The 21,180-nt window shown below is 35.1% G+C and overlaps 1 protein-coding gene across 5 annotated transcripts in view; it reads right to left on the minus strand.

Moving 5' to 3' along the window:
• The window catches only part of LOC138694493 (endoplasmic reticulum metallopeptidase 1-like), a 145,811-nt gene that overhangs the window by 37,868 nt on the left and 86,763 nt on the right, over positions 1-21,180 (minus strand). For all 5 annotated transcript variants that reach the window (XR_011330956.1, XM_069818261.1, XM_069818263.1 and 2 more), the window contains exons 9-14: positions 19,241-19,421; positions 16,150-16,334; positions 11,213-11,368; positions 9,216-9,421; positions 6,980-7,095; positions 5,092-5,267 (exon numbers count right to left, since the gene is read on the minus strand). Coding sequence is in view for 4 of the 5 variants with exons in the window: in XM_069818261.1 (XP_069674362.1) it covers positions 5,092-5,267; positions 6,980-7,095; positions 9,216-9,421; positions 11,213-11,368; positions 16,150-16,334; positions 19,241-19,421 (1,020 nt within the window). In the remaining variant the exon portion in view is untranslated. The remainder of the gene's footprint in view (positions 1-5,091; positions 5,268-6,979; positions 7,096-9,215; positions 9,422-11,212; positions 11,369-16,149; positions 16,335-19,240; positions 19,422-21,180) is intronic.

A 21,180-nucleotide genomic window follows, 5' to 3' on the forward strand; every position in this document is an offset into this window, starting at 1 on the left:
GTTACATTTTAATTCACATTCTGGCCACTCAAAACGCGAACTGATCAGTGTCCAAAGAATGTCTGAAATCACGTGATCATTGAAGTTTTGTCTGTAGAGAATGATTTCTGTAAACTAGGAACAGATTTCGATGTTATAAAGCAACTGTATGCCAGAAGTGAATTCACCATTCTTAAAGAGAAATTCCTTAATTTGCAGTCAATTTCGGATAATGAAATATCATTATGAGCAGCAACAAGTTAATTTTCAACTGTAGGCCAAGAATTTTAAAAGTGTTTCTGTACTAGAAAATGTTTAACAAGTCGATGTAAATGTAAAGAAGCTAATAGGATATGTAACTCTAAATGTCATAACAGCTCAGACTGCACAAACAAGTAAAACTAAAATGATTTTCACACTGTTAAGTTCATCTCTTTTAAATTTATTCAACTATCATAATTACAAGTTAAATCATCATTTATTTACCTGTTTACACGGTTTGTATAACTTCTAGAAAATGTTTATAATTACTGTATATGCTTTTTTGTATTTGGTAGACACCATTATCCAGGTCAGCAGAAACGATTAGACGATTTAAATTTGGCAGCATTTCCAGGTCAACACAGAACAATGGGTAGAATAATTATAGTTATTTATGCAACTAGTGGGATATGAGCATCATTACCGCTCGAATGTGTTTTGCAAGAAGTTCTTGCACTGGAGAAAAACGAATTGGTGTTGAAGGCATTGTTTTAGGGCTCTATAGTTCCATACAAATAATATACCAGTAAGAGGTAATAAGAAATCGTTATATTGATCTTACCTGTAATCAAAGCATATGTTGTAAATGAAGTCCATCTTTCTGGATGCAAGACTGATATCAGAGAACTTGCAGACATTCAAGCAAGAATACAACTAAGTCCTAACCCGGTGTAGACATGTAGCCTACTCCTGTTGAATAGTACCAAGAGGGCCACCACGCTTAATGTTCCCATACAACGGACGAATCAGTTTCAACAAGTGACATATGCCTTCTCTTCATAAGAATTACGCAGAGATTTAGGATTTAATCCAGGCATACTGGTGCACAATCTACTGGTTAGAAGTTGTGCACCACCACCTCTCCTAGTCCCAAGGTAGAAATTTTACACATAAAAATCTCTGACTCCACTGGGAATCGAACCCAGGTCAGCTAGTATGGAGACAGATGCGCTACCATAGAGGTAACTCGGTGGACTCATAATAGTATTGTTGATCCACCTTAATTAATAATGACGAACAAAGGTTGGTTCCATTTAAGCAGATACATCAACGCTCAGAATACAAGGCACTGGAACACTGAAAATCCTTATTTAGTGCATAAAATTTGTCTTCACGATCAGAAAGTGGATGTGTGGCAAGACATTATTGCATGTAGGATAATTGGTGCTATTTTCTTTCATGATACAGTATAGTCAACTCTCGTTATGTGCAAGACATACTGCTGACTTTTTCTGCAATATTGATTAAAGATGAAAAACAGTATGCTTACTTCCAGCAGTATAACGTAACTACACATACAGCCACTATTTTATTTGAAGCATTAGAAAAATCCTTTGATGATCACGTAATTAGTTGCAGATGTTAGCCAGCTCGTTCGTCAAATTTAAATGTTTGTAAATTTGTATCTGTAGGTAAATTTAAAACAGAAAGGCCCAGTTTCTTCAACTTTTGTTAAATTATAACAGTGTGTTATTCCATTTTAACTGTAAACTTGACAGTTAAAACATTTCTTCAACTACTGTTAGTACTAAGAGTTGTTAAAACCCATGTTAATATAACTGCCCAATTTCATGCAGTTAAATAATTTAATTCTCTGTTAGCATAGAAGTATTCAATACGGCTGGTGCATTAGATGCTGAACTTTTATATCTTGATTATGTAGAAAATGATATCCATGAATACATAAACAAATGGGTGATTTCAGTGATTTGACAGAACAGAAGTTCATACAAGCCTCACTTTTCGCTTTCAATGTAGATCCGTTTGTTTATTTATTCCCAATAATTGGTTTATACTGCAAAATTATTTCCAGCAGAATGGAGAGAAATTAGTCCCACAATTTCTTTTTGTTCCAGTGTTTTCCATTTCACAACAGCAATACCAATACGCTGCCCCATGCTACTATGATACAGACGACAGAAAGAAGCATAGTTAAAACCTGAGAGAATAGAAAGACTTCTATCCTCTCTGAATCAAACAATGGAAACAAGCAAGAAACGCAACTGTTAAGAGTTCAGAAAACAGAATTGAGTCTATATTTGGTTATAAGTTATGGATAAACTCTTAAAATCTCTGATCTCAACAGAGAGTTAACAATCAAAATGTTAAATATGAAAATGTAAAGTTGAAGAAATGTTACATTTCTCACAGCTACCTTGCAACCATTCTTTTAAGCAAGAATATAAACACAATCAGAAATTAGACTAAAATAATTTATTGTAGTTACAAAAATTAATTATTTTTTTTATAACATATGCGACATAAATATGTAATGGATGTGACAAGTGACAAAATAGTTATTTATGTATCAAGGGTGTTATGTTGACAATTAAGCATTAAGGGCAACAAATTTGCTAAATACAGGGCCTGTGGCCCAAAGTTTTGTAAGTTGTCTGAAGTGTATTAATTATCAATAATTTCCGAGTTGCATACAATAATTTGTCTTAATTCTTTACTATAGCAGAAAACAAAAAAAAATTAATATATCACATTGATTTGATGAATGTTTGTCAATGTTATATACGTCAGAGTCAACAATGAAGTTACTAACGAAATGGTAACTAGGAAGAATAACAAATCCGTACAAAATGGATGTAATAGTCTTCAAAAAGTTTGTGAATTGGCTATTGACGCTGAAAACAAATTATTACATGAAAAATCTAAAAATGTATACAACAAGGAATACACTACATTTGTGTGTTGGATGAAAGATAAGGATGTGGATGTAGTAAATGAAGCTGTTCTGATGGAGTACTTCGAGAATATGGCACGTTTATAGGTCTGTTTGCAATAGCCTGTAACCATGGCAAACTTTATAGGCCCGTGGATATGTTATAAATCCCTAATGCCAGCACGGGAGTAATGTACTTCCTTATACAGTGCATTTGTAGCTCGGCCAGACCATTACGCAGCAGCCTTGGACTAGGTGAAGATTGGCGCGCCTGCCGCCAGAGTAGCGCTGTAGCTACCACTGACGCGCCAGTCAGTCAAGTTGGATCTGTCGTGAGGGAAAGACGTCTGTGCGTGTGTTGTGAGTAAAATTGTGTTGTCTCGTGGTGATAAAGTGTCTATTAATAATGGCTGAGTACACTTTAGAACAACGTATTTTTCTCTATGATGCGTATGTGAAATACTCTTCTGCAAGAAGATATTGAAGAGAATTTGAACATCGGTTTGCAGGTGTTCGAATTCCTAGCAGGTCAACTATTCAAGACCTTGTCAATAAAGTCAGATGTACAGGATCTTTTTTGAACAAGGAAAGTGTTCAACAACGCCGTGTACTGATAGAAGAGAAGCTTGATGAAGTAGGGGCCCGGTTAACGCACTCACCCCGCAAATCACTGCGATGTTTAGCACAAGAGGTTAACATTTCCAAGACGTCAGCTTTTGTGGCAACGAAACTTCTGAAACTTAAGCCGTACAGGGTAACTGTAGTTCATGCTTTACAACCACAAGATCCTGTAAGTAGAGTTAATTATTGCAATTGGTTTGTGCAATCCATTCATAATGGCGACATGGACCCACTTTTAATGTTCTTCACTGATGAAGTGTGGTTTCATCTTCACGGTCATGTTTCTAATCAGAACAATAGATACTGGGCTACCGAAAATCTCCATATTATTCATGAAGGTCCTCACTACGCTGCAAAGGTTGGGATCTGGTGTGCAGTGAGTGTGAGTGGAATTATCGGTCCCATATTTTTCGACACAACAGTTGATTCACACGTTTATGCAACTTCAATTTCAAATAATTTTTTTCCACAACTAACAAGAAATGAACGATTGAGTGGCTGGTTTCAGCAGGATTCAGCTACAGCGCACACCGCTGCGAATTCTATGCATGAATTGCGAAATGTATTTGGTGACAGAATAATTAGTCAAGGATTGTGGCTACCTCGTTCCCCTGACCTATCTCCATGCGATTTTTATTTATGGGTAACATTAAAGAATAAAGTGTACGCATCAAATCCGCACACGTTACAAGAATTGAAGGACAACATCACGAGAGAAATACAGGCAATCAGTCAACATGAACTTTTGCGAGTGAACCAGAATTGTTTTCGGAGATATAGGGAATGTGTTTGAGTTAGGCATCACTTTCAACATCTGTTGTGATGCAGGGAAGCCTAATGTTAGTAGACTAGTTAGTGTTTCGTAACCATGACTTCCTGGTCGTTTACATGTAACTATGGCGGCAGGCACGCCAATCTTCACCCAGTCCAGTCCAAGGCTGCCGCAGAATGGTCCGGCTGAGCTACGAACGCACTATATATCTCGTGTCCAAGAAGTAAAATTATTATAATGTAAGACATAAAAACAATTTCATTTTAAATGATTATTAGTTCATTTTTGCTCAAATATAGAGACAACAGTAGTAATAGACATGAATGTAGAAGAAAAATACTTAATTTATCCTAAAATAAAAAATATGCAGCAAAAAATTATTCATTTTTTACTTCGAAGTACAATCACTTATAAAAGAATGGCTGTTTTCTAAATTTCGAATGTCTTATTTTTCATGAATCGGCCTTGACATATGAAGACTACTTCAGAACCGAAAGTGAAAATATGCAGTGGAGTGAAATTTTGAAGAATAAACACCTAATCCCAGATTTCCATCCCTGCACAGGACATGATTGTTTGACACTTCATCTCCACAGAATGTCACCCTATCCAACCCCTTATTGTTTACTAAGTAAGAATTGGTAAATAATTAATAAAGACCATCTTTTCAAGAGTCAAACCATCACGAAGATTGATGCTGATGAAGATTCTCAGGTAGGAAAGTATAAATGGGACATAAGATGGTAAAGCCAAGAGTTTTAGCAAACAACACTAAATTTGAGTTTACCTTAAGATCAATGGAGAATGTCCAAGGTTCTGGGTCTGATGCATATGCGTAATATATGAAGTACGTATCACGTTCATTCCACTTGGGTCCTGCCAGTGGCTCTCGCTCATCCAGGCTCCAACGCTCTAGCTTCACACCAGGAAAGGGAGAGAACATCACTCCTAAGTGATCCGGTCCTGGAACAAGCAACAAACAAGGTCATTTTAGTACAACTCATATCCTTGTTTCAATATGCATGATCACCAACGTATTAGGGTGTGAACTCTTAGTCTCAAAAGATATAACTTGTTTAGTTATAATTAGACATGCATTTTTAAGCTTGTATTTCTGTAATATGCCACAACGCCGAAATATGCACATGTATGTGCTATGAAACTTAACATACAGATTTAGAAGAATGTGAAACATACCTTGGTCCCACTTTACATATCATGTGTGGAAACAAACAAAACATGCATCTGCATGTAAATTCGATGTCTAATGATAAGCCACTTTCATGGACTAGGTCCTTTGGACCATTACATAATCATTTATGTATTTATAAAAAATATTTAGATTAACAAACCAGGTTGTCACATAATGTAAACAAGAGTTTCCATAATGATTCCACTGGTTCAAATTATCAGTGACATGGATAAGTACTGCTCATATTTTTCGCAATTATTTGATTTCCACAGTCAATTCGAAGTATTTGTTAATTTTACTGGTACATATAAGATGACTGTAAATTCCAGCAAAGTGACACTGCTATATTATTTATGGAAACCATATTATGTGCAAACAGTTCATCTCAATTTTTATGTTTATTTTTTTACTTCCCGATATTATTATTATTATTATTATTATTATTATTATTATTATTTCTCTTGTAACCGGACTAAGATATTATTACCGAAGAAGGAACGTGTTATTGTTATAGTAATTACTTACCTTTATTGTGGTCCTCACACTTCAATCTACAAACAACTGCAGTATACGTACTTCCTTTTATTTTGCTCCCAAAACTCCTACTTACAAGAAATTATTTCAATATAATAGTAGCAATATCTGCTCCAATTGGTGTAATGAAAAACTGGTACCATCTACCACCCACAAGCCCACCACAACAGTAATCTCATTAGAGGTTTTGATTTATCTAGAGAAAATCAAAACTCGAATGGGATTTAATTGACTACTACACGATTAGAAAAAAGTATATAAAGATTAGAAGAAATAAGGTACTCTAATACAATAAAATATTAATTGACTTACTAAATTCTATTTTACTAATGTTAGCTTCACCAAAACGTTTGAATGGAGCCGCCATTTTCAGTTGAGTATCTGTACTGTAAACAAATGACAAATGCAAAGCATGCTTTATAGTACCATAAAGAATTTGTAGTTTGAAATGTTGGCAAATAAAGAAACAAATGGTAGGGAGGTGATAAAAAGAGAAGTACCTATATAAAGATTAGAAGAAATAAAATATTATAATAGAACAAAATAGGCATTAATTGACTTACTAAAATTCTATTTAACTAATGTTAGCTTCACCAAAACATTTGAATCAACGAGTCATTGGTTTCAGTTGACTATCTATGCGGGAAACAAATGACGATCATAAACCACACTTTATAGTACCATAAAGAATTTGCATTCAGAAGCATTGGCAAAGAAACAAATGCTAGGGAAGTGATAAAAACAAATGCTAGGGAAGTGATAAAACTGTAGAGATAAACAGCCATGATTGGTTGAAACACGTCCTTTCATACCATTTATTGGTCAAAAGTAGTATGATGTAGTAAAATTGTAATAGTCACTATAATCTACTTGTTCTTATATACTCTGAATTCACTAATATGCATAGGCATAGAAAATCAAACTGTGTATGTATAAATTAATTTCTCACCTGTTATAGTGAAGGTCAGCCTTTTATAATCATTTGATATCATCTCACTCTTGTTCAAGAACAAGGTTGTTTGTACTGGTATCAGAGGAGGTGGACCTGGTATCCAATGAGTTTTCCTGCCAATCAAAAACACAAATACCTCACAGTTAAGACAAAATGACGTCTCCTTTCTCCAAGTACATACTCAACGTCATCATAGGTAGCCCATTATGTGATAATCTGATAAATAAACTGTACAGCTATCATATGAATACCTTCCATTATCTGTGAGAAAAACAGAACTCTTAATACGAAACTCTACATGACAGAGGTAAAAACGCAACATTTAAACTTCATGTTATGACAGTGAAATAATAAAAATATTTTCCTTCAACCTAACAACTTGTTAGACCCTGTTTATGATCTTGATCCCGCACATCATGACTTCCTGACAGGACAAGAGTTTTGAAGTAAATTGTTAATACCGTCTTTCTTCACTAAATTTATAATTTGTTCACTAGAATTCTAAAAAATAGACATAATCAAGAGAGGTTTAGATTGGCAGAACACTTACTTCCTGCTGTTTACAATGATATTTCCTTTCAGTTTTCTTCAATTCATAGATACGTTACGTCTACTATATTAGACCTACATTTTTGTTCAGGGTTATTCATTGTACCTGTTTTGAAATCTATAGCTCTATCCAATTAGTAAAAATCCTCTTTTGATCAGTAACAAGAACTGCAACTTCGAATATTTACAGCACCTATTCCATCTATCTATTCTGTTTGCTGCTTTGTTTTATGTTCACAAAATAGAGAACTTCACTAAGAAAGAAACACCTGGTTGGTCATTTTGTCCGAGTCAGAATCCTTTTACATACTGCAAATCTACGTATAACTTGCAATCCCTATTTCAATTCTTTTCTGAGGTAAGGCATATTAAGAATTTCTGTCGTTCCTCAAAATCTAATATCCTTGGCCACAAACTTCAGATCCACTGGTAAATACGAAGGGAACTCAACAAAATATTTTACTCCAGCCTACAAACTTTACGGAGAGAGGTGGCTATTTACTCACATGAAGTTCAGAACTTCAGACATTGGTAGCTAGATGTAAGCACTAATCAAGGCCAAGCTTCGCCAATTTTCTGAACTAGGCAGTTGAACAATGGCTATTCATACTGTGTGTGGACAAATGAGGACGTTCAATTTGTTATTCAGTTTTTTTTAAGTAAAAGGGAAAGCACCAATTCAAATTCATCATGAACTTGAAACTATTTATGACTCAAATGTGATGAGCTTGCAGCAAAGACTTCACTTCTGTTTGTATCATTTTGGATTACTGTTCGTAGCCATTTCTCACGCATTCATTAGTCACATATGTTAATCCAGGAATATTTAGTATACAATGCTCAGTACCAAGAACTACACTACAGGTAAAAATCATCATATAGTCAATGTACATACACTATGTCACGTGACATACATATTGTAACAGACATTGCAAAATGCTCCCTGTGGCCATACAGATGAACCCCATCCTAAACCAAAGCCTTCACCGTTTCAAGGTACCAACTCATCTCAACCATACTTCGCTTCAGGCGTGGCTAGTATATATAATATATAAAACGCAGAATTGCAAGTATTGCATTCTTCACCTAACATAATTAGGAATATTAAATACAGACATTTGAGATGGACAGGGCATGTGACATGAGTGAATCCAGAAATGTAGATGGTGTGTTAGTGGGGAGACCTGAAGGAAAAAGACTTTTGGGGACACCGAAACATAGAGGGAAGAATAATATTAAAATTGGGCACGCACGCACACACAAAATAATATATATATATATATACACATAACTTGTCATAATTCTACCTCTACAATGAACACTGAATATTTATTAAAATGTCGTTGCTTAAGTACAAATATTTGTAAGCCTCAAAATATTCGAAACTGAGTTGTTGGTACTGTTGAATCAACTAAATGATACACATCTATCTGGAAAGTCTTGTAAACCACATTTTAATATTAATTGCGGAAAAGTAAATATTTCAATCCCATATAAGGCAGCAAATAATAGCGACAAAGAGCAGTTTTTTCATTCTCCTGTAAAATTTTTGTTTTGTGGGATACAAGCTTTTGCACCTCAAGCAACCATGTATTAGTTGCAAGAAAGGAGAAAAAACAAGAGAAGCCTAATACTTCCAGTGATATACATCCAGGAGAGTGGGCCGAGTAAAATGAGAACATACCATATAAATGTGAGTACGGGCATGAGGTATGGCATGCCACAGTATAATTCTTGTACACAATCTTCCTCCACCAACTCAGCGTTTTCCATCTCTGGAACCAGCGACTTCACACTATGGGGACTGTTCTGGTCCATGTCCACAATCCAGTAGCCAGTAGTATGTTGCTTTACAGCCCCTGAAGCATCATGAAACACCCTGTCCGCATGCTGTAATATCAAAGCCCATGAAAGTCCATTGTAAGATGTTCCCAAATTCTCGTACCACTTTCATATCTAGTACTTTGTACCTAAAAATATGATATCCTTCGTTAGAATGTCTTAAATTAAAATCATGGCTTGAGGTGGGGAGGGATGTGGCAGAATGGCAACTTGTTACTTTTGAAATGGCTTGAAACCATCCCGTTACAACTTTTAACTGGAATGTTTGTTTTGTACTGTAGAAATGTTTATTTCAAAATATTTTCTTTATTTCATACTGCCCGAATGAAATATACTCGGATTGTCTATTACCAAAATCACTTACTTACGACCTTATGTTGTATCAGCATTGTACATATTTCACAAAAGCTTATTTTCGTATTCTTAAGACCGATAATAAATTACACAATGTCGAAAACAGTTTGTCATTCTCTTGTCTTCCATCACATCCAAACGTGGCGGCAGTCTGTATCTGACAGATAGTTGTTTACAACACAATTTTAAGTTTTTCTATTGTTGTTGTCACATCTGAACTGTTAATTATTGAAAATGAGATATACACTTCCTCCTTTCTCCTACTTCATCAGACGAAAATAAATTTGGTGTTGAAATAACACAGATGGCAACTACAAGTACAATTTATGACGAGTATAGGCTGTATTCTCACATCCAGTAATATGCAAACTTGTAGAATAATGTGAGAACTTGGAAAATTTTTCACCCATCTCATTTAAGTGACAGGTCTGACAGTAAATAGTCAATCATAAAAATTTCTATTGTTGATGACATGTTCCAGCTGTATTCCAATAAAAAAAAAAAAAAAAAACTATAATATTAGTGATTCAGCACCACTCCGGCATGAAACTCCAAAAAGTTGCCGGTGGAGTATAGTCGTCATGCCACTGAAAATATTAATATCAGTTAGGTTCACAGATATATGCAACCAAGCAAACATTATTTCACACAGGTAATAATGTCGAAATGTAAATATAAAATTGTTTTGACAGTACACAGCAGCTATTATTTTATAACTCAAAGTTGGGAAAAAATATATAAACGTCCTTCATATCAAATAAAAGCTGTATTGTGGACTCTAATTTAGTAATTTAGCTAAATTACACATTATGCTTAAGCATGTACTTGGATTTACAAATTTCATGTGAAAGAAGAAAAGAAAACACAATTTACTAGCCCTTAATGAGACTTCCAACAAAGTGCTTTCTATTGCGACTGAGGAGTGTGGATTCAACACTCTGCAGACAGCAATGTTTAAGCTACACTAAAACAAATAAATATCCGCAAGAAATACCGTACAGTGTCTTCATAAGATGCCCCATACATTCAGGGACCTATATTCATAAAAATATATAGTGAAATCAACAAGTCGAAAAATGAATTTTGTCCAGCTAGATTAAGAAACCTGCATATTGTGCAATGATGGAACTTATTATTTCACTTTTACTTACACTTGCACATTGTTCATTATTGTCACTTTCACATAATTTAGGTTTCTTACTTTGGATTATTCATTTCTCCATTTTCACCGGTTAAATGAAAACTGATGATGGAAGAGACTGGACACAACAAGATTTCTAAAACTGCCCTTTCAATACAATCTGCAGGACAATAGAGATTTAGGATGTCCAAAAGATGGATGCTGTGGAACCAGAACAGATGGACTCATGGCTGACAATATGCAAGATAAGTTGTATAACATAAAATATTTATGTTTCATGATCTGTGCAGGTGAATACATAACAAAAGAACATCATGTCAAGAGTCATAAATCAATCTACTCACAGCTATCATAAATCTCTGTGGAGCAGGTGCTGCAGGATCACCAGAATACGGGAACCCCAATGGAGTAAGGATGAGTAGGCCTACAGAGATCAGGAACATTCCACTTAGGATGCTAAGTATGCGCTCTGGATTCTTTACCAGCAAAATAAGTGGCACCTGCAAAAAACACAAAAGCATCAGTCTCCACTATATTAGACGCCAACATTATTAACACACTTAAATAATAGTGGCATCCTTTCTTTTCCAAATTGTATCCTACGTGAGAAGAACAAAATTATTTGCAAAAATCATACTGCTGTCTATAATGTTCTTTAACTAAAGATTTCCTAAAAAAATACTGGACTGCAAGAAGGCTAATGAATTTATTGTCAAAGAGTTGAGAAATGGAAACAAGAATAATACTGCCAAATCTAAGCCATAGAAAGATTATTATCATCAAGAATTTATTTTCATTCTCTTTATAACGACAATTTTATGTTACCTTGAAAAATTTATACCTACCAGGTTTCAACAGAAACACACGTTTTCAGTGTTCTTGTTACCAATAGTAATTTGTGACATGTTATCTTATGTTTTTCAGTGTGCTGTAAAAGGTATAAAAAAACAATGCTTTTTTTTCAGGCTGCAGGTATACGAGGCCTATCCATAAAGTATCCAGTTAATATTAAAAAAAAAAAAAAAGTAGCCTAGCCTATCTAGATCAATAAAGCCTTTGTCTTCTTTAAAGTACTTGCTTGGGATCTCAGACATTTATCTCAGCATTACATCTACTTTACAAAACAGTATGCAAAGTCATCATTCGGAATTGCCTTCAGCTGCCTAGTTGCATTCTTCTTAATCAATGGTGAAAACGAAAAGTCGCAGGGAGCTGAAATACAGGCTATATGAGAGCTGACATTGCTGAGAGTTCGGTGCTTAAGTCAGTGAACAACACAGTCAAAGTGCTACATTACGAGTGTTTGAACTAATGTCTGTTTCAGTGACACAGGAAAGAAATGCTTGAACCTGCTTAACGAGTCAACAGATGAGCAGATTTTTTACAAGTGTGCTTTACTTGGTAATTCTAACTTAATTCGTTTTTAAAATATATTCCTACATTTTTCACGATAGTGAGTAAGAAATTTCAATATTATTAAGCGTGATGGCCAGAATTTGACTATCATTCAAAGTGTTCAGCAGTCTTTTGGCTCCGATGATTATGGCCTGAGTCTTAGCTGCATTAAATCTAAGTCCGAGTCTGCTGGCCCATGTCGAGATTGAAATGAGATCGCTGTTTAATTTGTGGATAGAATCATTTAATGTATCAACTTGGAAATGTACAAAGAGTTGATATCATCAGCATATAGGTAGCAGCGACAATGTATTATGTACCGTGTTTGTTGAGACGTCGTTTACATAATTGAAAAGAGTAGCGGAGCGAGAACTGAGTTCTAAAACAAACAAGGGACGGCTCATAAGTAGGCCTACTGCAAGCACAATCACAACTGTCGGAGGGGAGAACAATACAAATATTAGTGACAGTGATCAATGAACATTCTTTACCCTTCTAAATTGTTTCTAAAACTGTATTGTGTACGTGCTTACTTAAATTTTATTATTTATTAAGTGCCCCCATAATGAATATAATAAACAGTGTAGTTACTTTAATGTGTAACAACCATTAAAAAGTTACTATTAAACAGTCATGAACATAATCGTACAATTTTTGTAATACTTAATGCACAGATTAACTCAATGAGCGTGTGTGCACACACATGCACACACACAGTGTTAAATTAAGTGCCTTTATTATGGATGAAGAAAACTGAGCCTACCACTTCACTGTTCAAGTATATCTGAGGAACGCGAGCCATCAGTGCCATCAGTTGAGAAACACTGTCCTAAGGTAAGCAAGTAGACTTGATATATTATTTTTCACTTGTAACCAAAAATGGGTAAAAAAAAAGTGTTAAGTAGCTTTTAGTATTTTTGGCCAGCTTTTATGCCTCTAGGAAACACTGTGCATTGGAAGAAACATGTGAAGAATCAGATGTGAAAAGAAAATGGAAGGATTTCATGTAAGATTTACATTTAGCTACAAGAGAAGTCTGTGACACCATTCTCTCTCAAATAAGAGACAGTTCACAAATATCTGTCTTGTGTCTTGTAAGAGAAAAACATGACAAATATAAGAGAATGTTACCTCTTCATGATATAAAGAAATTTTGTAAAGCCTTTCCAATGGTTGAAATGGATGCAATGAAAAGTGAAATTCGTGTTTTTTATGACCTTCAACAGTTTTATGATAGTGATGCGTGTGGTTGTACAGATACATTAAATTTTTTTATTTCATTTAGTTTGACTCTAGTGTCTTCAGAAAAAACTGCCAAAATGCTAACTTAGAATGTTCGTTACATTGCCAATGACCAGTTCAGATACAGAGAGGCATTTCTCAACATTAAAACTGACAAAGACATTTAAGGAACTGTATGGGAGATGACAGATTAAATGCGCTTGGAACAGTCAATCTAAAACAATGGTAACTGACATTACTGACTTCAATAGACCTGTCATTGATTAGTTCCATGAGAAGAATTCCACTTCAAATTAGTAAGGCAAGCAATACAAGGATTAAAAACTTTTATAACAGAATTCTCCATGACTAATATCCATGAGACGCTACTGTTTATAAACAATATTTATTCAAAGTTGCACAGCATGTACTGATTTGATTGTAAGACACTCTCATAACATTAAGTATTCAATGATATAATTATGTTTCATTTATGTTCTAATTTAAATTCAATTTTTTATGATGTCTGTCAACATTTAACCTTAATGTATCTCTGGGTGAAACAGTTTTCATTATTAGATTAATAAAAACAATAACAACAAAAATAATCTTCTTCTCCTTCTTCCTCCTATCATGTGGACTGTTAACAGTCTCACTCCATTGTGATGATGATGATGATGATGATGATGATGATGATGATGATGATGATAATAATAATAATAATAAGTTGGTACAAACAAGATTTCTCTTATTTGTTTCATATGGACATACAGAGCGAGTCTGCCAGGGCTTGACCGGCGTCAGCAAGAAGTCGTATGCGTAATAACTGCTGCACCATCACAGTGATCAGATCTCTTGCTCGTGTACGTTTCGTGTTTAATTATGTAAGCCGTTCATACAGTGAGGGTGCAGATGTATACCGTACATTTAGAGCGCAGTAGTGTGTCCATTATGAAATATAGACTTGAATGAGTGTTTATTTATGACGATTTTGTGAAATACGAATCTTGAAGAACAGTTGTAACAAACTTCTGTCAATCATTCCCTGATGTGTTAGAGCCTTCTGAAGCAATGAAGAAATTTCGTACAACTGGATCAGTATTGGATAAGAAATGAACATGTGTGAAGCATGTTCTCACTGAGGAGATGTTACATGAAACTGGCCTAAATCATCATCCCGCCATGTAGCTCAGCAGGTAGGGGTGTCACATCTTCAGTGATAAGAGGTACAAAACAATTAAAATTAAAACCTTACAAAATTCGTGTAGTTCAGAAGTTAACGGAACTCGATTATCAGAGCAGACTTAGGTTCTGCATGTGGTTCCAACAGTCAGTGTATAATGGACTACTTGACCCCACCTTAATTTTTTATAGTGACGAAGCATGATTCCACCTCAGTGGTTACATGAACACTCAAACCAATCGTTACTGCGACAGTGAAAATCCACATCGTTTTCACAAACAAATGCTACATGACATAAAAATAGGGGTATGGTGTGCAATGAGTGGATGACGACTGGTTGACCCCATTTTCTTTGAGGAAACAGTCAACAACACACAAAGATATACACAGTTCATACTCCGTCCATTTTTTAATGAGCTAGTGAGGACGAAAAGTTGTACAGTTATTTCATGCAGGACAATGGCACAGCTCACTCTGCTCATGTGTCAATGACCGCAATTCAGGAAGTATTTGATGATGATGGTAGGTCGTGGATTATGGCCAGCTCGATTGCCAGATTTAAATCCCTGTGATTTTTATTTATGGGGCACAGTGAAAAGTAAAGTTTACGCAATAACCCACATTCACTTGAGGAATTCAAACAAAATATCTGGCATGAAATTAGAGTTATTTTGCAGAACGAACTACGGCAAGTTGCTGGACATGTCTTCAGGAGTGTGCAGCCTGCCATATATCACAAGGACATCATTTCGAACCTGAATTGTGAATTCGTTAAGTACATCATTACGCAACACAAACTGCAAAAGAGCGGAACAAATCCTCCACATAGGTAGCATTGCTACATATGAATTAGCCACTGTGAGTAGGCTAGGAGCCTAGATCTGGCTGGTTCGCCCTGTACATGTTGTTTCTTGTTCTACTCCCTAAACAGTTAAAATGTTCTAAATCACGTAGATATTTTTAAGTTATAGGAGAATGTAATAAATTTATAATGGATTCCATCATTTTTTAAACAATAATTTATTTGAAACACGTTTTTGGGGATATAGGTCTATACAACTTCCTCTGACATATTTTTTATGTATAAAATCCAAGAAGAAAGTTGTTAGAGGCAATTTTAAGTAAATTCCCATTTTTTAAATATAATCTTGGTATAAACAATTTAAATATTCTAGTGTTGCTTAAGAAGTCAAAACTATTATATTTCGTGTGTGTACTTCCCAAATGGAAGGAAAGACTGCATACAGACAAATGACATGCCAAGAACAATGTTTTTTAGTGCTGAAACACGTATTTCCGAGAAAATACAGAAATTCATTACTTGTAACATCATAAGACTTTCTCTGTATTTTACAGAAGAATGTAAATATTACTGATAATAGAAGGTCTCTCTCAACATATTGAACTTCATTGCTCTATATTCCTCTTGCAACAAAATAACACTAGTTAAAAATTAGTCTATTATGTACATGGTATACTTACAATGCATGTAAACAGCAGGCTGAATTTTGCTCCTATAAGAAGAGCTACAATTGCTTCTGCATTATTACCAGCCCCACTGCGACCCATAATTGGAATATACAGTGAAGTAGCAGCAAGAATTAGGTAAAGACACTGCGTGAATGGCAACAGCAGAGCAGCCACGTGAAGGAGCAACCATTTTCCACCTGAAGCAGTCAATCCAAAACAAGATCTTTCAACACTATAATCCTACAATGCGATGTGGAATTGCACACATATACTTTTCTAATAAACATATTATGCAGTAATCATGATATAGATATAGCTAGCTAGCTAGGTAGTGTATGGAGGAGTTATCTTCTTACAAAAACTAATTATGAATATACAGATAGTTCATTTTACGAGGACTGCTGAGCCTAGTTGCAGCATGGTGCATATTCATTGCGTGACAACAACGTCACTGGCAGGGTGCTGTGTGCCGTTGCTGCCACTAGGTTTCAAATACAAAATCTTGCGTACTTACCAATTACTTCAGATACTGCTGAAAATTACCTCCTTCTGCAGTGAGACACGCCCTACATCCCTTAAACAAATTATGTGATACAACCTGCAGTTCAACTTGAGTAATTTTTGTCACTTCCTGTTGTATTGCGTCCTTCAGTTATTCCAAAGTATGGGGATTACTCTTATACACTTTACGCTTTAGTTTCACCAAAGATAAAAATTACAGATCAGGGAATCTAGGTGGTCACAAACCTCTATTAATTTTTTTTATTTATTTTTTACTTGGTCATTTAACGACGCTGCATCAATTACGAAGTTATTTAGCATCGATGGAATTGGTGATAGCGAGATATTTGGCGAGATGCGGCCGAGAATTCACCATAGATTACCTGACATTTGTCTTACGGTTGGGAAAACCCCGGAAAAAACCCAACCAGGTAATCAGCCCAAGCGCAACTCTGGATCAACAGGCAAGTGCCTTAGCTGACTGAGCTATGCCGGTGGCCTCTCTGCTTGTTATCCAATCTTCAAAAACTTTCTTTATGGTGTTCACTGAACGTTCTGCAGTATGTGGGGTAGCACTGTCCTATTGAAAATAACCATGTTGTTTTTCTTCTCGCTGAAAAATGGAGGCAGTATTGTATTCACATACATGTCGGTATTCACAGTTCTGTTATAAAATATTGGTCCGATTATTTGTCTCACACTAACCGCACACCAAACCCCTACTTTATCACTGTGCAATGGGACTTGCTGTGCAATATGCGGATTTCTATCACTCCAATATAGCACATGTCAAGAACTGACATGACCATTGAGATAAAACCATACCTCATCAGTCATAAACATTAGCTGTGGATCAAGGTGTCCACTGTAGACATTTTCAAAAAACCAATTACAGAACCGTACTTAAGGGAAAAATTTGTTTGCTTGATTTCTTGCACAAACCTTATTTTATATCAGAGATCGTCAGCACAGAGCATGCTGGGGCTAGTTTCTCTTACCCGCAGAAAACGCAGTGCACTAGGGTGCACTCCGTAGCTGCTAGCGGGTATGCTCTCTATCTCTCCCTGTTGCACAACAGTGCACACAGGACAGCACCATGTACCCTTTGCACATTTCAGCGAGTGCTGACGACCACTGTTTTATATGATTGGAATTTAATTAGCTTGGTTGCTTTGTGAACTGACATACAGGATATGTTTCTTCTTGAGCTAGGCGACGAAGAGATTTCTTTGGACTTAATTCTAATCGCACTTTAATATCTTCAAGTTTTTCTGCAGTTAAAACATGTCATTTATGCTCACGAGGCTTGTCATAAACTGAACCTGTTGTACGTCAGTTTTTCATTAACTTCGAAACACAAGACTGTGTAGGAATTCTTGAATTAGGAAATTTGAGCACAAATCTACGAATCCATTTGCTATAATTCTTTTTCTTTACATAACACTCCACTAGATTAATTCGTTCTTCAATAGTATATGTCATCTTCTCACAAAATACGTGTACACTACAGCAAACTTCAAACTCAACTGAATCAAGATATGTTGGAATCTGGGACTTTGTACAGGACGTCACAGCCAAAGTCGCCTGCGCAGTGCACACTTTTGCCGCCACTTGGCCCTTCATACAAGCATTTCTTGTAAACTGATCTATTTGTAGAATAATACACAGCAGGCCATAGTAGGTTCCTCAGTTACAATTTTTAAACTCACAAACTAAAATATTTAAGAGGGGGGGGGGGAACACTGGAACCGATTTTGAATTAAGTAATATTTCCTTGTAATGCTTTCATTCAATCATCCACAGTGTTCTGCCCAAGGGCAGGTCTTTTAATACAAACCTAGCATTCTTGCGTGCATGCTTGGATGACAAAACTGTATTAACAGAAAGTGTGACCAGATTTCTCAAACGTCAAGTGCAGCAATATTTGACCCTGATTTAACTTGGGTATTCATACTATCTTGAATTAAAATAAAAAAAACTGATGGTTGACTATATTGCTCTCCATTTTTTATTTTAGTCGGTTATTTAACGACGCTCTATCAACTACTAGATTATTTAGCGTCGATGAGATTGGTAATAGTGAGATGATATTTGGCGAGATGGGGCTGAGGATTTGCCATATATTACTTTGCATTCACATTATGGTTGGGGAAAACCTCGGAAAAAAACAACAAGGTAATTAGCCCAAGTGGGGTTCGAACCCATGCCCGAATGCAACTTCAGCAGCAGGCAAGTGTCTTAACTGACTGAGCCATGCCGGTGGCTATTGCTCTCCATATACACAGTATCTTAGAAAGAGATCTAACTACTACAGTAGGAATAAATTAGAAATTTAGTTTAACTGATCCAACCAAACCCAGAAATGAACACCAAAACAAACAGCTGAAATAGATAAATGTATAAAAGCAAATGTCTGACATGCCTATTGCATGTACAGATGCTATATTCTTTTGAAAAGAGGGCTCCATATCCTTAATTTAAAGTTAATTAAAATTATGATGGAAAGAGATAAGGGAGAAATAATAAGAAACTTTCACAATTTAATTCGAAAGATAAATTAAACAAATTTTCATTTTCAATATCGTATTCTTATTAACCATACCTCTCCAATGCCTAAGTAGAGTTGTTCTAACGAAGTTTTCAAGGGTTGTAAAGACAATCCACAACAACGCAATAAATCCACTTCTAATTTGTAGCAAGGTACAAGCTAGTAATATGAGGGTCCACATAATTTGGTATCCATCACTATACAACTGGAATAGGCCCCAAGCAGAAAAAATGGCCTGCAACAAATCACAAATTTATAGTTCATGGCAGCAAAAAAGTATTAACATCAGATATATGAATGTCCTTGCATACATTCAGAAAACTTATATTTAAACTAAACCTTTCCTAGAATATCCGAGGTTCAATCGAAAAGTAACCTTAATATAACAATAAAAAAATCAGAATCGCGTAATAAATGGTTACACCTCAGATATAAACAGAATGGGCCCAAATTCAATGTCGCAAATTTCAAGTCCAATAATTAACAACTGGTCCCTAATGGAAACAACAACCACCAAATTTATTGGCTTACAAATTGACAGTGTTAAATCGGAAAAATTATATCAAAGAAATTATTAAATTCAGTATATTTTGCTATTAGATCTAACTTACGCAAGAGATAATAAATATCAATACCTTACGCAATATACTTTGCATAATTCCACTCAGTAACGAGTTTTGCAATAATATTCTGGGGAAATTCTACAGAGAATAATAGTATATTCCTACTACAAAAAAGAGTAATTAGAATAATAGTTGGTGCCAAAATTAGGGAATCTTGTAGGACCATTTTAAAAAACTACAAATAATGCCCATGGCTTTTCAGTAGACTTTTTTTTTCATTTATAAACTTCCATGTATGTAATCGTGAAAACTTTGTAACTAATTCAACATTTCATAGCACAAATACACGTCAAAAAATGACTTTCATACTTCATCGGCAAATCTATCACGCTATCAAAAGGAGTGTGCTATTTGGCAGTAAAAATTTTTAATAGTCTCCCTAAGGATATAAAAAATCAAACTCAAAACATAAAATTATTTAGGGCCAATTAAAGAAGTACCTAATTTCTCACACATTCTTTTCTGCAGGTGAATTTATGACATTTAACAATGCTGCACGAATATTTGTCTTGTATTAAGTATTGATAATAACCCTTGTGTTGTACTAGTATATTGTAAAATTCTTCTGTATATATTTCAACTACACTGTTACTATAATTGAATCAGTCAGAACTAAAAGGAACTAAGTCACTTTTCACAACCTTTCAGAAGCAAAAAACATTCCACTATATTAATATTATTATGTTATAGAAGACCAAAGAACATTTAAAAGTCTGACTTTGTTCCTTCTTCCACTGTTCAATGTGCATGACATCCATTGTTCAAATGGTTGCATAATCCAAAAACTGCGTATTTTGATTTAGTTCCTTTTAGCTATGACCGATTCAATTGAGACTTTGTAGTACTATTAAGATTTTTTTAACATGTTCCATATTCTAGCTGTGAAGCAATAAACGAATACCATGGAATGTAAATTATATATAATATATATATTCGTATTAACAAAAGCTGCCCTAAATAAGGGTTCAATAGATGGGCCTACTAATCAGTTCACAATGAACAATGATTAAAAACAATTGTGAGACAATTTGAAAGAAAAAAAAAACATTAAGATAAATGATAAGAAAACATAGGAAATCATTTACAATAAAAGTTTCTTGGGTACAAATGATTTACTAATTATAGACAAGGATGATCTTAACACATGAGAGCCTATGGCATCAATTGTTGCATCAGAAATTTTAAATTGTTTAAGTTGATTTAAAGTTTCTTGTGGGATCATGCCACGGGCACTTAACATGAACCCAAAAACTGTCCAATGTGTGATGTGGTATTGTGTTCCGAGATGCTTACAACAAGGCTCATAGATGACTTCTTTTTCACGACACACCTCTTGTGGCTGTTGCTCATGCATCTCGAAATGGATTGTGG

Source organism: Periplaneta americana, chromosome 2 (assembly GCF_040183065.1).
Source record: "Periplaneta americana isolate PAMFEO1 chromosome 2, P.americana_PAMFEO1_priV1, whole genome shotgun sequence".
NCBI classification, from domain to species: Eukaryota; Metazoa; Arthropoda; class Insecta; order Blattodea; family Blattidae; genus Periplaneta; species Periplaneta americana.